This window comes from Coturnix japonica, chromosome 34, assembly GCF_054131305.1.
Source record: "Coturnix japonica strain WE chromosome 34, WE-NBRP24, whole genome shotgun sequence".
NCBI lineage: Eukaryota > Metazoa > Chordata > Aves > Galliformes > Phasianidae > Coturnix > Coturnix japonica.
In genome coordinates, this window is record NC_140696.1 from 1,848,583 (window position 1) to 1,862,024 (window position 13,442).

Genomic DNA, 13,442 nt, shown 5'->3' on the forward strand with positions numbered 1-13,442 from the left:
TGATAATATAATAGCCAGGGGCCCCATCTGTTCCTAATAAAACATGTAGGCAAAAACACGCGGCAGTGGCAGGCAGGAGCAGTTGGGTGGCGCTGGGAGGCAGCTGTGCTGCAGCATCCCCTCCCTCCTTAATGCCTTTCCCAAGCAGAAGTGAGCTCCAAAGGAGGGATGGGAATTGCTGCGGTGTTTCTTCTTCCCTGCTTTGTTCCTGCTAGGAATGCACGCGGTTGCATTGAGGGTAGAGGTTGTACTTAGGGACCTAATGAGTGTGATTCTATGTGATGATAAGCCGAGCGCTGTGCCGGTGAGCGCTGCCGCACAGGCGGGGCACTGGCGCCCCCTGGCGGCGGAGGGCGGCGCTGCAGGAAGGTGGCGCTCCGGGAGCCGCTGTGGCTTCCAGAAGAGATCGGTAATGGAAATTATTGATCCCCTCCGACAACTTTATTGCATCCATTTGGTCTTTATGTAACACCTCATGCCCGCTGCTTTGTGAGAGATGGCCGATACCGCCCAGCCCTGCAGGCTCTGGGTGGCTCCTTTGGCACCGTGCTGCTCTGCTGCTTCTCAGGCTGAAATGGATGCAAAAATTGGATGGGTTGGGACTGACCTTTGTGAATCTGTGATTATTTGCGTAGCTGCAGTGCTGGTAAGGTTAGGAAATGAAGCACTGGGACTTTGGCTGCAACAATAAACATGGGCTTTTGACGATGGAGATAAAAGGCAGGATATTGTATCTGGGAGCGTCAGGCACTGGCGCATCTCACCGCTCCCTGGGGGCCTTTAGAGCAAAGAGCAATTAATAGCGGTGACAGTTATTATAAAAGCCTCTTTTTAGTGGTACATTATCTTTTACTATTTTTAATCTCAGCAGCGCAGTGACACTGAAGCTTATTCTTTCAGCAGGGCTCTGATTGTTATACTCTTTTTTTTCCCTGTATGTTTTCCTTTACCTTCTCTGTTTGAGGACACTTTCATTCTTCGTGTACTCCCAGAGGACGCCCATCCAACTCCTTCTGTATTTTCTCTTCTGCTGTTCCATATCAGTCCCTTCACTGCAGTGTGTAATATTCAATATCATCTAAATAGAAATGAATTCTTGGCGTTCCTTTAGCTGACATTTCCTTCCCTGAGCTGGCTAAGCGGACAGAAAATAGGTTCTGTTGAAAACTCTTATAGTTAAATGTCACCGGCTTTGATGTATCATTGCTGTCTGCCCCTACGCAACACCTCCTATAAAGCCCTATTTTAATGCATTGGCAATAAATGGGGTTTTATTAACGTCAGAGCTGAAGTTTTACAGTCTTAATAGTATGGTACTGTGCAGCTCAGGGCTGCTGGCTTTTGTGTTTTTGATGACAGAGGGAGGCAGGAAGGATGGCTGGAGTGGGAAGCTTCCATACAGATAAATGATGTGCTGTTCTGGAGCCATTCACTAATGGATTGGCTTGGAAGGTCTTGCCCTTGTTTAAGGTCATAGTCAGGCTGTTTTTGTTGTTGTTTTAAACAGGAAAAAGAAAAGATACATCTGCATTCAGCAGTTATACCTTGAGTTTTGGAAGTCACAGACCTCTCAGTGAAAGTTCTGCCTGATGGAGTTAATGAGGGAGTTAATGTGCACAAGGGAGCTTTAGTCGAGATAAACCTTCAGGGTATGCCCCGGCCAGTAGCAGATGGGGTTGGTTAGAGACTCACGTTGGTTATACATTACCCTGGAGACACCATCCCTGTGTTCCAGGAGGAGCTGGTGCTGTCACACTGCGCCCAGCTCAGCTGTGTTGTGGATGAGCACCTGTGGTTACCAGTGGGTTTGTTGTGCTGAGGGCTCCTGGAACATGGAGGAGCCTGGAGCAAACACTGCCTTAGAGCAGCTTGAGGCTGGGTTCTTGCTGCCTTTATTCAGATGTAGTCAGTCTGGTTACTAAATAAATCTATAAGCCAGCTTTATTAAGAGCCCTGCAGGCCCCTCATGTTGTTGCAGCAATCGAGGTGCTTGCAGACACACACCTCGTGCTCATTTATTCCACAGAGGAGATAAAGTTTAAGCAGGGCACAGCCATTCCGTGGTCAAAATCAATGAAGAAGGAGGGAGGGCGACTGGCATTGCTATGGAAACGGCCGCTGCATCCAGCAAAGGGCATGGAGCAGTGCAGGAAATAACAGCCCTTCAGAGGGGAGGAGAGCAGAGCAGTGTGTGCTGCACAGAGCTCTGCAGGACGTGCAGCATTGCGAGCTGACAGCACGGGGTGCTGGGCTGTGGGTCCTGCAGGGAGGAGCAACAGAGGGGGCAGAGCGAAATGGAAGTAAATGTGTGAGCGTAGCCCAGTGATAGCTGGAAAAAGTGCAAGTGAGAGCTGATGGACGTGGACATTACTTCCCTGGGATTATGGATTTGTGTTTAAATTTTGATGGGTATCTTTTGTACGGTTGCAGTGATTTTAGCACAGATTAGGTGTGTCCTGATTTTGTCTTGCCTTTGTGGATTTACTACTAGGCTGCCTCGTTGTAATCTTGGTGATTAGCTGTGGCTTAGGCTGGGTGACCATGGTTTACAGCCTCCACCTGTTTGTGTCCTCGCCATGAAACCGCTGTAACAGAGTGTTCATTTTTATGGGCTATTTTGTGTGCAGAATAAATTACACATGCAGAATGCTTCATGTTTCTCTGCTTCACCCATTCCAGCTCCAGGAGGAGGTGCAGACCATTGCAAGTGCCAGTGTGTGCCATCAACCTTCTGCCTGCGTGGGATGGGATAGCGGGCAGGGTATGGGATAGGAGGATCAGGCTGTGTCACACAGCTCCCAGGGCTCCAGCTGGACACCTGCTTGGGCAAGCACAAGTATAGGATTTTCTATGGCATGTCATTCAAAATCAACGATCCCACGTGACTCCCGAGCACAGTTTCTGGCTGTAGAGGGAGCTGAGCCTGTGAGATCATGCTGTGTCTGAATATGGAGTGCCAGAGCACCACATAATGCCCCAGTTAATTGGCCAAGAGTTTGGGTGAAATGAGGTCACCTCTGTGTTGAGATGAATAGGAACGAAAAGCAAGAGCTGATTGCTGTGATTCACACCAGTGAGGAAAACGAGCCCGATATTGTGTGGAGCAGCTACTGGATTATGTGGAAGGCTGACTGCTAAAGCATCATAGGATGGTTTGAATTGGAAGGGACCTGCAAGGCCGCCCGGTGCCGCTTCGTGCAGTGCACAGGGACACCCACAGCTCCAGCAGTGCTCAGAGCCCCGTCCAGCCTGACCTTGGCTGTGTGCAGGGACGGGGCACCACCGCCTCTATGGGCAACCTGTGCCAGTGCCTCACCGCCCTCAGTGCCAAACCTTCTTCTTTATCTCCAGTCTCAATCTCCCCTCTTGCAGTCTGAAGCCATTTCCCCTTCTCCCATCACACACACCCCACTGCAGAGCATGCAGTCTGAAGCCCTGCCCTGGGTAGGGACACTGCTCACTCACTGAAGGTCTGATTTTAGCTCTTGGTAAACAGAAACTTGATAAATGGTGACTTTCTTCACCTTCAACGATGAAATTTTCTTCCTCTTAAAGTGAAGATTTGAAGGTAATAAATACGTGACCGGTGGGTTAGAAATGCTGTATGTACAGCTCCTCTTCTGTGCTGCTGTCAGCAAATGGATGTTAGTGCTGTAGTGCTGCCTGATTTACGGGCAGGGAGCAGCGCTGCCCTGTGGCAGTGAGTGCACACAGCTGGGATGGAACAGCTGCTGCAACATCACACTCCAATGCTGAGCTTCTCAAACCCAGTTTTCCCCTCTTTCTCAGTATACCTGCACTGTAACGTCCTCCACATACGTGTCTATTTAGCAGAGGGTGGTAGCTTAGTTTTTAATTAAAGCTGTCCATACCCTGGTTTGATGGATCCATAAAACATCGTGGCTTACTCTGCCTCAGGTAACTGATAATGTTTACTGTGGCAAATAGGGCTGTTAGTTTTATGATCCAGAGCAGTAAAACATGTTTTATCAAGAATGCCATCAGAAGAGGCATAAAGCCATGTAAGAGCATTGATATCTCTGAGAAGCTGTATGAAGTAATCTTGACACAAGTTCTGCTCAGAGGAAATCTTCTTGGTTACACATTCGCTCCCTCTGCGAATCTTCGTATTCCCCAAAGGTATCGCAGTGCTCTGCTCTGGTTGGTGGCAGTGTGTGGTTGTCATGGGGATGGGAGATGGGATGGGATGTGCAGAGCAGCTGAGCTCCATCTCCTGCTCGTCTGCCCTTACGGCACAATGGCAGGAGGCAGCGCTTTGTGCTGCTCGGCCTTTGTTGTGCGTTGCATCTTGAGTCAGCTGTGACGGTTCTCTGTAATCTGCTGGATTTCATGCCTTTACACATCCTGTCCTTTACACCATGTGCTTTGCTTGCAGTGCCTGCTGTTTCCTAATCAGTTCTGTTTATTTCTGGAATTTTGCTTGAGGTTCAGAAATGTGCCAAGGGAAAGGTACAGTCTGTAAGAAGTGAACCTCGGGTTCATAGAATCATAGGATGGTTTGAGGTGGAAGGGACCCTGAAAGGCTGCCCGATGCCACTCCGTGCAGTGCACAGGGGCACCCACAGCTCCAGCAGTGCTCAGAGCCCCGTCCAGCCTGACCTTGGCTGTGTGCGGGGATGGGGCACCACCACCTCCATGCTGCACAGCCCCAGCTCTCAGCCTGTCCTCGCAGGGAGGGCTTCCATCCCTGGCCCCATTTCTGTGTCCCTCCTCTGGACTCGCTCCAGCAGCTCCACGTCTGTCCTGCCCTGAGGACTCCACCTGTGGACGCAGTGCTCCAGGTGAGCTGGCACAGCACAGCAGAGGGGCAGGAGCACCTCCCTGCCCTGCTGCCTGCACTGCTCTGGGTTCAGCCCATTGAAACTCATTTAAGCATTGGTGTGTTTTCTTTTAGCTTTCTGGGCACACTGCAATGAAAGTAATCCAGAGGAAAAGCAGTGGGCACACGGGTCTCTCAGGCTATTACTGGAGCCTCTGCAAAAAGGCAGATGAGAATCCTGAGCTTTTGGGGAATTGTTCCATCAAGTTTGAAGGCGCTGAAAGCCGTTTAGATTCAGTTGATCCCAGTAATTCTTCATCTGGACGGACAGAAACAAGATTCTTGGCAGGGATATGGCAAAGGCAACGCTTCATTCTGTGCTTGCTGCCACAAAAGCAGCTCGTCTGGCTCTTGGATTTATGGCTTGGGTCTGTGTGAAGAAAGGTTCATGTCACTGTGTGCTCTGACTCAGACAGGCAGCAGTGTGGGCATCAGCCTTCCTGCCTGTAATGTGGAGCCTGTGAAGCCAGAGGGATGCAGAACCAATTCCCAGCAATGAGCACACACACCTCTGCTGCTCATGGCTTGTCACTTAGCAGGTGCAGCCTGCTGTGTTAGCCTTAGTCACAGCCCAGCAGGGAGACCTTCCTGCCTTGTCCTGAAATCGTGGCTTAATTTGGGCTCATTTCGCTGTTTAAATGCAAAACTAATTGTATTTAACCGCCGATGAATGTGAAGTTACATTAACGGTTTTTCAAATCAAAGGGGAGTTATTCAGTGTTATTTGGGAGCTGGGGAACTTTGTAACCAGATAAGAGATATGGGGGAGGGCAGACTTATAAAAAGTGTTATTGTGTGATTATGAAGAGCCCTTTTAATGCAGTTATTATGCGATGCTAAAAAGGCCCTTATTGCTTGAAGTTCGAAGCAGAATACAAATGGGCTTACAGTGTCTGTTCAATGAAGAGTGGGGAAAAATAGTCTCTGTTCCTCTGAGCTGCAGAGCAAAAATAATAATTAGTGATTACAATCCATGTCGGCGCTGAGTTTGTCAGCCTGATCATATACTAAGCAACCAAGTAGCAGGTAGGGAACAGTTGCTGGTGTAATTTAAGGCATAGTTTGTTGTTAGGATGAACTCATTTATCCAGGTTATGAGGTCAGCACGTTGCCTTTATCAGTAGAACAATTAGAGTTGAATTCTCCCTGGTGCAACGTAAAGGCTGTGGATGAGCTGAATATGAATAATACAGAGAAAGGTTCTGCTCAGGTGATGCCTGATTTCCAGCTTTGTGTATAGGAGTCCTTTGCTCTGTGTATAGCTCTGGCCTTGCTGTCAGCCCCACAGTTCATGCATGTTTCCTGAGTACTATAAGGAGCATTGCCTCCACGTAGCTGCTCATTTCTGAAGCAATGTGTGTGTTCTTTGGAAGCCAGGTGTGTTTGGCAGCTAAGGGAATGAATGCCTCTGTGTCCTGGTGGATGCACAGCACCAACCCCTGCTAAAGCTGCTCTACCCAAATCATTTTGTAGGCTGAAAGTATTTAGGGAACAAGAAATGAACAACAAGAAGTACACCTACAAAAGGAGGTCTGTTAGTCCTTGTTGCAGTGAACCTAATAAACCTTTAGCCTTTTATTATATTTGGTTCTTTGTATTTGCAGTTCTGTCTGGGAGTGAATTATACTGAAGTAGTATAGTTGAGAGGAATTAGATTAGCCAGCAATAAAACAGGCTGAATGCAAGAGCTGAAAGGGCAACATGTGCTTCATGGAGAACAGCAGGGAGAGAGAATACCCTTCAGACAAAAGATATGAGTTAAATAAAGATGTCTTAAGGGAGATCTCAAAGGCCTAAGAATTATTTTCATTTCGTTCTGGAATTATTATCTAACTTGGATTATTTTTAAGTGGTTCTTTAGGGACGTGGCTGTAGTCAATTGCAGGGAGCGCAGAAGTGCAGCATCTTTTGTTGAGCCCAGGTTACAAGCAAACAAGTAATACTGTGCCCAGAAAGGTTAATCACAGACTGACCAAGGTTGGAAAACACCTCTGATATCACCCAGTCCAGCTGTCTGCCTGCCACCACTACTTACCCACTAAACTGTGTCCCTTAGTACCAGATCTAAATGCTTCTTGGACAGCTCTAGGGACAGTGATGCCATTACCTCCATGGGCTGCCCATTCCAGCGCCCAGGCACTCTTTCCTGCCATCCAACCTGAAGCTCCCATGGCTATACTTGAGGCCACCTTTCCATGTGGGAGAGTTATTTCTGCTGCAAACAAACAAAAGCACAGCCCTAGCGTACAAGCCAAAGAGTTGATGATCTCCTGTGGGAAGACAGTAGAAGAGACCAAAATATTGCTACTGCTTTTCAGGAGGGCAAGGTAAGCAGAGATGTGCCTGGATTAACATGGAAGTGAGTCTCAGCCACTCCTGTAAAGGCAGAAAGCATCAGTGGTCAGTGATTGTTGTCAGTGTTTTAGAGATTTATTTCTTAATGTAGGTGTGCTGTGGCTGCTGTAGATACCCGTCTGGGGTTTGTTGGCTGTTTGGACTTGGGTTTCTGCCTGGAAAATGCTGCAGAGGACTGAGAGTATTGCCAGTAACTCCCAGCCATGACTGATGGTTGGGCTTGTCAACTCCAAAACCAAGAGAATGGCTGTACAGTGCTGCCAGAACAGGTCTGCTGGCCAGTTCCAGTCAGTGTTCAGGGGTGTGCTTAAAGGCTGTGCCATCCTCTCCTAATGTTGTGCTGTGGGTGGGGATCTGGAGAGAAATCAGCGCCTTCTGTATCATTTGGTGTGGCTTTACATTGGGCTGGAAGTGACTCTGAATCTTTGCAGGTTTCCCAGGGGTCCGCTCAGGTACATGGTGATAGAGTCAGCGCTCTTCTGTTGGATGCAGTGGAAGCCTGGCCAAGCTTCTTTGCTGAAGACAGCTGCTGTTGTCTAACCCTCTTCTGTGTGCTCCTTTCTTTTGCAGCCTCTCTACAAGTGGATATTGTTCCAAGTCAGGGGGAGATCAGCGTTGGAGAATCCAAGTTCTTCTTATGTCAAGGTGAGTGACAACTTATGGCATTGGGTGTCTGCACGTTAGGTCTGAGATAAAAGCTCTGCTGCTAAATTAGGCTGTAAGGTTTCTTGCTTTCTTTCTCATATGCTCTTACATTTGATAAGACTAAGTAGTGAAGGCAACCTGTGGTGTTTGCTGGGAGGAGTAAGTCTGCTCTCCCTTGACAGTTGGCAGCAGAAAGCACCTCCAGCAAACAGCTCTTAAAATGGGAAGAGAAACAAAACAGCAAATGAAGTGTTGCCTCTGTGCTCAAGCGGTAGCCACAACAATGGTGCTTTGTGTTCTTCCACAGCTCCTGGGTCTTTTGACCTTAGAATTAAGCTTGATTTTTGTTGTTAATTTTTTTTTTCCAAATTCTATCTCTAGTCCATTGCCAAGAGCAGTAATGGGAATAGCAGGTCACCTGAGAGTCGTCACCTCAGCAACTAAGGATTTTAATGCTGCTGAAAACCTTCCTTTCTGTCACAGAAGTTAGTGTTTGTGCAGCTCCCTTTCTGCCCCAGGCTGTTCTGCTGCACCGTGTGGTGCAGTGCTGACACATTCCCTGTGCTCTAAAGGCATCTTTTCAATTTGATGGTGTTTTTCATTTTAGTGCTTGTCCTGTTCAAAGCAGCTGGCCTGGTTTCTGATAGGAGGAACTGGTGTGTTGGCACCCCAGTGTGGCAGCATCCTGGGGTATGACTTATAACAAACAGGTGATTAGTGAGCTCTGTGAGCAAAAGGCCATCAGTTCCTCCAGAGCATAGCAACAGGAACAACAGTGAGGTTGTCTGATCCAGGGGTGCTTAACTGCAAAGTAATTAGTTAATGCCAGTGCTTTGAAAGCAAAAGCGTGCTCTGAATAAGTGCTCTTGTGATGATGCATACCTTCAGAAAAGTTCGAGGTCAGTTACAGTCCCTGCAGTAATAGGAACCTGTCCCAAATAATGAAGCCATGTGGGGGAATGCAGAGAGATGAGCAGCAAGAGAGAGGCAGCCTGCAACCAATTAGTGACAATGCTTACATTGAATGCAGCAGTAGGTTTAACCTGATGAACAACAGAGCTATTGATACACGAAGCAGCAAATACACACCTGTCAAAAATATGGCAGAACTAGAGCAGGAAAATGTGGTTTGGGTTTTTGCTCTCAGGCTGACACAGTGGAGGGGGTGGGAGATAAGATCCCAGGATGCATAGAAGGCCATTCTGAAATGAAATTAGATTTCAAGAAACAACCTAATGTAACTTTTACACGATAGCAGCTGACCATTCACAGTGCTGTGAGGAAATTCACTTGGTTTGCTTCTCAGTTACCAGAAGCTCTTCTTCCCTTGGGTCAGTATTCCACAAAGTGCTACTGGTTGTATTCATTTCCCTACTGGTTGTATTTGTTTTCCTGTGTGTTTGTTAGTGGGAACTCACTTCAGTTTGGTTTTTTTTTCTCTTATTCTCTGTAGTGGCAGGGGAAGCCAAATTCAAAGACATCTCCTGGTTTTCCCCTAATGGTGAGAAGCTGACGCCCAACCAACAGCGCATCTCAGTGGTGCGAAACGATGACTTCTCCTCCACCCTCACCATCTACAACGCCAACATTGATGATGCTGGCATCTATAAATGTGTTGTCAGCAGCGTGGAGGAGGGAGACTCTGAAGCCACCGTCAATGTGAAGATTTTCCGTAAGAGAACAACTCCAGGGCTACTATCTGGGTTTCCCTGCAGAGATAAGAGGCAAGATTAGAAAGGGAGAAACACTTTACCGTCCTACCAAAGGCTATTATTACCAAAGGGGAGAAAAGAGGTTCAAAAGGGAATGTTACGAAGATTCTCCTCCTTTCTTGGTTTTGGGGAGGAAGTGAGTGTTGAGACCTTTGCTTGTCAGGTGTTTACTGCCTTGTTTACTGCTTCAATTCTTCAGAAAGATAGGAGAGCAAAAGGCAGAAGGGGAAATTCTAGTGCATCATAAATGTGTGGGAGGAGGAAGTGTACATGGCAGCTTCTGTGGGTGACAAACATGCTGTGAGAGCTGGGCTGTTGCTTCCAAGTTAATTGGGGATTTGATGTTACTGTGCAGTGTGTTGAGTCAAGTGCAGCTGTATCCTCCTCCCTGGGGCATTCAGGTTTCTACAGAACAAGCCCTCTGGGGTTCATTGCTTTATTTCAAGCTTGAGTTGGGTTGAGTTGGGAACACAGCTTGATGTGTGCTGAAAAAGCTGCAGCAACTTTCTCCTTCCATTGCTTTCAGAAAAGCTCATGTTCAAGAATGCCCCCACTCCTCAGGAATTCAAGGAAGGGGACGATGCTGTGATTGTGTGTGATGTGGTCAGCTCACTGCCTCCTACCATCATCTGGAAACACAAAGGCAGGGACGTCATCCTAAAAAAAGACGGTAAGGTGCACGATATATCTAGTGCTTGTCCATTTAGGGGTCAAATGTCCATCTCCCAGCAGGCTCATACCATCTTGTTCTACTATACCCCTTGTACAGTCACAAGGAAGAAAGGGAAGCCATTTCTATGTTACCCAAGGTTTTAGGATGCAAACATCGTTATTCCAGGTGCTTAGATTTGGTAATGGTAGGAATATAATGTTCCCATGGAGATGACCACCAGGCTTTGAAGCTGCATTAAAAGTGCTAGAAGCATTTTCTGGATTTAAAAAACAAATCCGTCAGGACAGAAAAGCTGTATGTTGAGAGGCTCTGCTCTACAGGATTGCAAAGGAAACAGGGCTGAAAGCTCCTAGCAAGTGTTTCCCTTTCATTCAGTGTGCTACAGACCTTTTTTCCCCAGAGTGGCATTTCACTGGCAGTGAGGAGTCCAGTCCCTGCCTGCAGCCGGTCACTGGTCCTCAGCTCTCTTTCCAACACCAGCTTATTACAGGCACAAGGGAACTGTAGTAAGACTCAAACTCTTCCCTCACTCAACAAGAGAGGCAAGTTTTAAAGTGATTCTTGTCTGATATTAATTAATTGTAAATGTGTTTTTGCATCTTTATCCATTTATCTCTCTGCCCTATGAGTATAAAACACAGAGCAGTTTATCTGCTACCTCTGTCTGATTTCTTTCTTGGTAATGTCAGATCTGATTGCAGCAGTATCTCCATCTTAATGTGATATAAAGGGAAGTTTCATTACATTCAGCCTTGCCTCCAGCTCTGGAAGGGTGAGGGGAGGTGAAGAACCTGTGCAGTGAGCTTTCCTGGGGATCTTTGGATGAACCTTCCTTTTCTCTCCTCTAGTTCGGTTTATAGTGCTGTCCAACAACTACCTGCAGATCCGGGGAATCAAGAAAACAGATGAAGGGACGTACCGCTGTGAGGGCCGCATCCTGGCTCGTGGGGAGATCAACTTCAAAGATATTCAGGTCATTGTAAATGGTGAGTGGCTCAGAGTTAAGAGCAGTAAGCGACAAAGGTCTGTACCACCTGCACTCCAGACTGCTGATGGAAATGTTACTTTACATTCACACACACAGTTTACTATCTATCAGCTTACTAATCTTTCTCTGCTGTGTCAAGTAAAAGCATCCATGATTACCAAATGTGTACAGGAAATGATCATATCCAGAGTAAGTGCCTAACAACTTAGTGAGGTGTTGAGGCTCACGAGTGGTTTTGTTGACATCACAGATTTTCTGTGCATCTCTCCATCACCACACCAGTTGCTTTGGAGAGCTCATATATCAAACCTGATAGTTGAAATCTGCATGTGGCAGCTGAAGGGGTTTGAATCACTAGAGACATCTGTCTATATTGCAGAGATTTAGTTAGAACTCCAGGCCTCATTCTTGCTCACATCTTCTGTCTCCCCTTTCTAACTTCAGTGTGGTTTCCTTCTCTTCTAGTACCTCCTTCTGTGCGTGCCAGGCAGAGCACTATGAACGCCACTGCCAACCTCAGCCAGTCTGTCACCTTAGCATGTGATGCTGATGGCTTTCCTGAGCCAACCATGACGTGGACAAAGTAAGATGTTGTATGCAGTGTCCTGATTCTTTGTGAGCATGGATGTTTTCAATAAGGCCCTGGAAAACCAGGCAGGAGGGGAAGCCTTTTAACCGCAATGACATGAAACCGTTTTTCTCCCAAGAGAAGGAATGACCTCCTAGCAGGGAACTGCAGTTAGTTTTGATTGTGAGTTAATGCTGATAGGCAGCAAAGCACCACACAGCAGCTCTTTCCTCCCACTGCTGGGAAAGGGTGGAGATAACTCTGATGCTGAGTTTCAGTGTAGTAACGCAGTTCTCATTAACATAAAACCTCACAAGCAGCATTTGACTGCTTCTCCTCCCCAATACAGCCAGTGTGCTTTGTGCCCTGCAGGGATGGAGAGCCGATAGAGCAGGAGGATAATGAAGAGAAATACAGTTTTAACTACGATGGGTCTGAGCTGATCATCAAGAAGGTGGATAAGAGTGATGAAGCAGAGTACATCTGCATTGCTGAGAACAAGGCTGGCGAGCAGGATGCCACCATTCATCTCAAAGTCTTTGGTGAGCTTTTGCCTGTTCAAATACCCTCTTTTCCCCTCATGTTCCTTGTTTCAGATATTGCTGTTTTCTGATATTGCTTCATTCTGAGCAGCAACTGAATGAAGTTTGTTTTTCTTCCCAGCAAAACCCAAAATCACATATGTGGAGAATAAAACAGCTATGGAGCTGGAGGATCAGATCACACTGACCTGTGAGGCGTCTGGGGACCCAATCCCTTCCATCACGTGGAAAACTTCTACCCGGAACATCAGCAATGAAGACAAGGTACCACCACTCCCAAGATCCTGGTCATTTGGGCAGGGGTCAGTGCTGCATGATGGCAACAGGTGCATGGAGATCACAGTGCTTCCCCCCTCCATAGTGAGAATGCTGGCAGTCCTGCAGAGTAACTGCTGAAGGGCCAGCTCAGTAGCTGAAGTAATCACATGAGTGTCCTTTTGTACAAAGAGCCATCACAGTTTGTAACAACTGAGACTGTGCTTTTTAACTCCTGCTCTTATTGGTCTGAACTGAGTTGGTTCACAAAGCACTAAGCCCTGGACCCTTTCTGGAAGTTTCCTGATGCACATAGAAATACAGGACTTCTGAAAGGGTTTCCAATCTGAGAGGTGGGAATGAGTACCCTGATCTCAGTGTTTCCCATGCTGTCATCATGGAGATGATTCCACTGGGGAGGGTGGCAGGTGAAGAGGTGTGGGATATTCTTTCAAAAATGGACCAAAATGAACCTGTTAATTCATTCATGCTCTTCTGTATTGTGTGCTAACTCTGCACATACTTGAAGCACAAAAGCCTGGCTGCCTTTGTGTTCACTTGTTTTGTTGATCACATCAAAACCATTTTGTTCTTAAAAGGCAAAAATAATTAGCAGTTTTTCTCTTGAAGAAGGGTGCTGTTTCATGTATTTTGTTGTTATTGGTCATAATTCCCCTTTACCAGAGAAGATTAGGATGCACTTTGTTACTCTGGGTATTGCATAATAGTTACGTAAGAAGTTGACTAGGAGGCATAGTTTAGAGTTGAAAAAAGCTTAGACACAAGTTAGAGTAGGGAGCTACTGCTTATTAACAGTCTTACAATGACAGGGTGCTTCAAGGCTCAGCTCACATGGGGATGTCA

At 46.9% G+C, this 13,442-nt stretch overlaps 1 protein-coding gene across 15 annotated transcripts in view; it reads left to right on the top strand.

The window, feature by feature from the left end:
* NCAM1 (neural cell adhesion molecule 1) overlaps nt 1-13,442 on the top strand; it is a 71,138-nt gene that overhangs the window by 24,293 nt on the left and 33,403 nt on the right. For all 15 annotated transcript variants that reach the window (XM_085525876.1, XM_085525884.1, XM_085525877.1 and 12 more), the window contains exons 2-8: nt 7,766-7,840; nt 9,294-9,512; nt 10,079-10,222; nt 11,074-11,211; nt 11,679-11,796; nt 12,154-12,323; nt 12,445-12,587. In XM_085525876.1, coding sequence (XP_085382002.1) covers nt 7,766-7,840; nt 9,294-9,512; nt 10,079-10,222; nt 11,074-11,211; nt 11,679-11,796; nt 12,154-12,323; nt 12,445-12,587 — 1,007 coding nt within the window. The remainder of the gene's footprint in view (nt 1-7,765; nt 7,841-9,293; nt 9,513-10,078; nt 10,223-11,073; nt 11,212-11,678; nt 11,797-12,153; nt 12,324-12,444; nt 12,588-13,442) is intronic.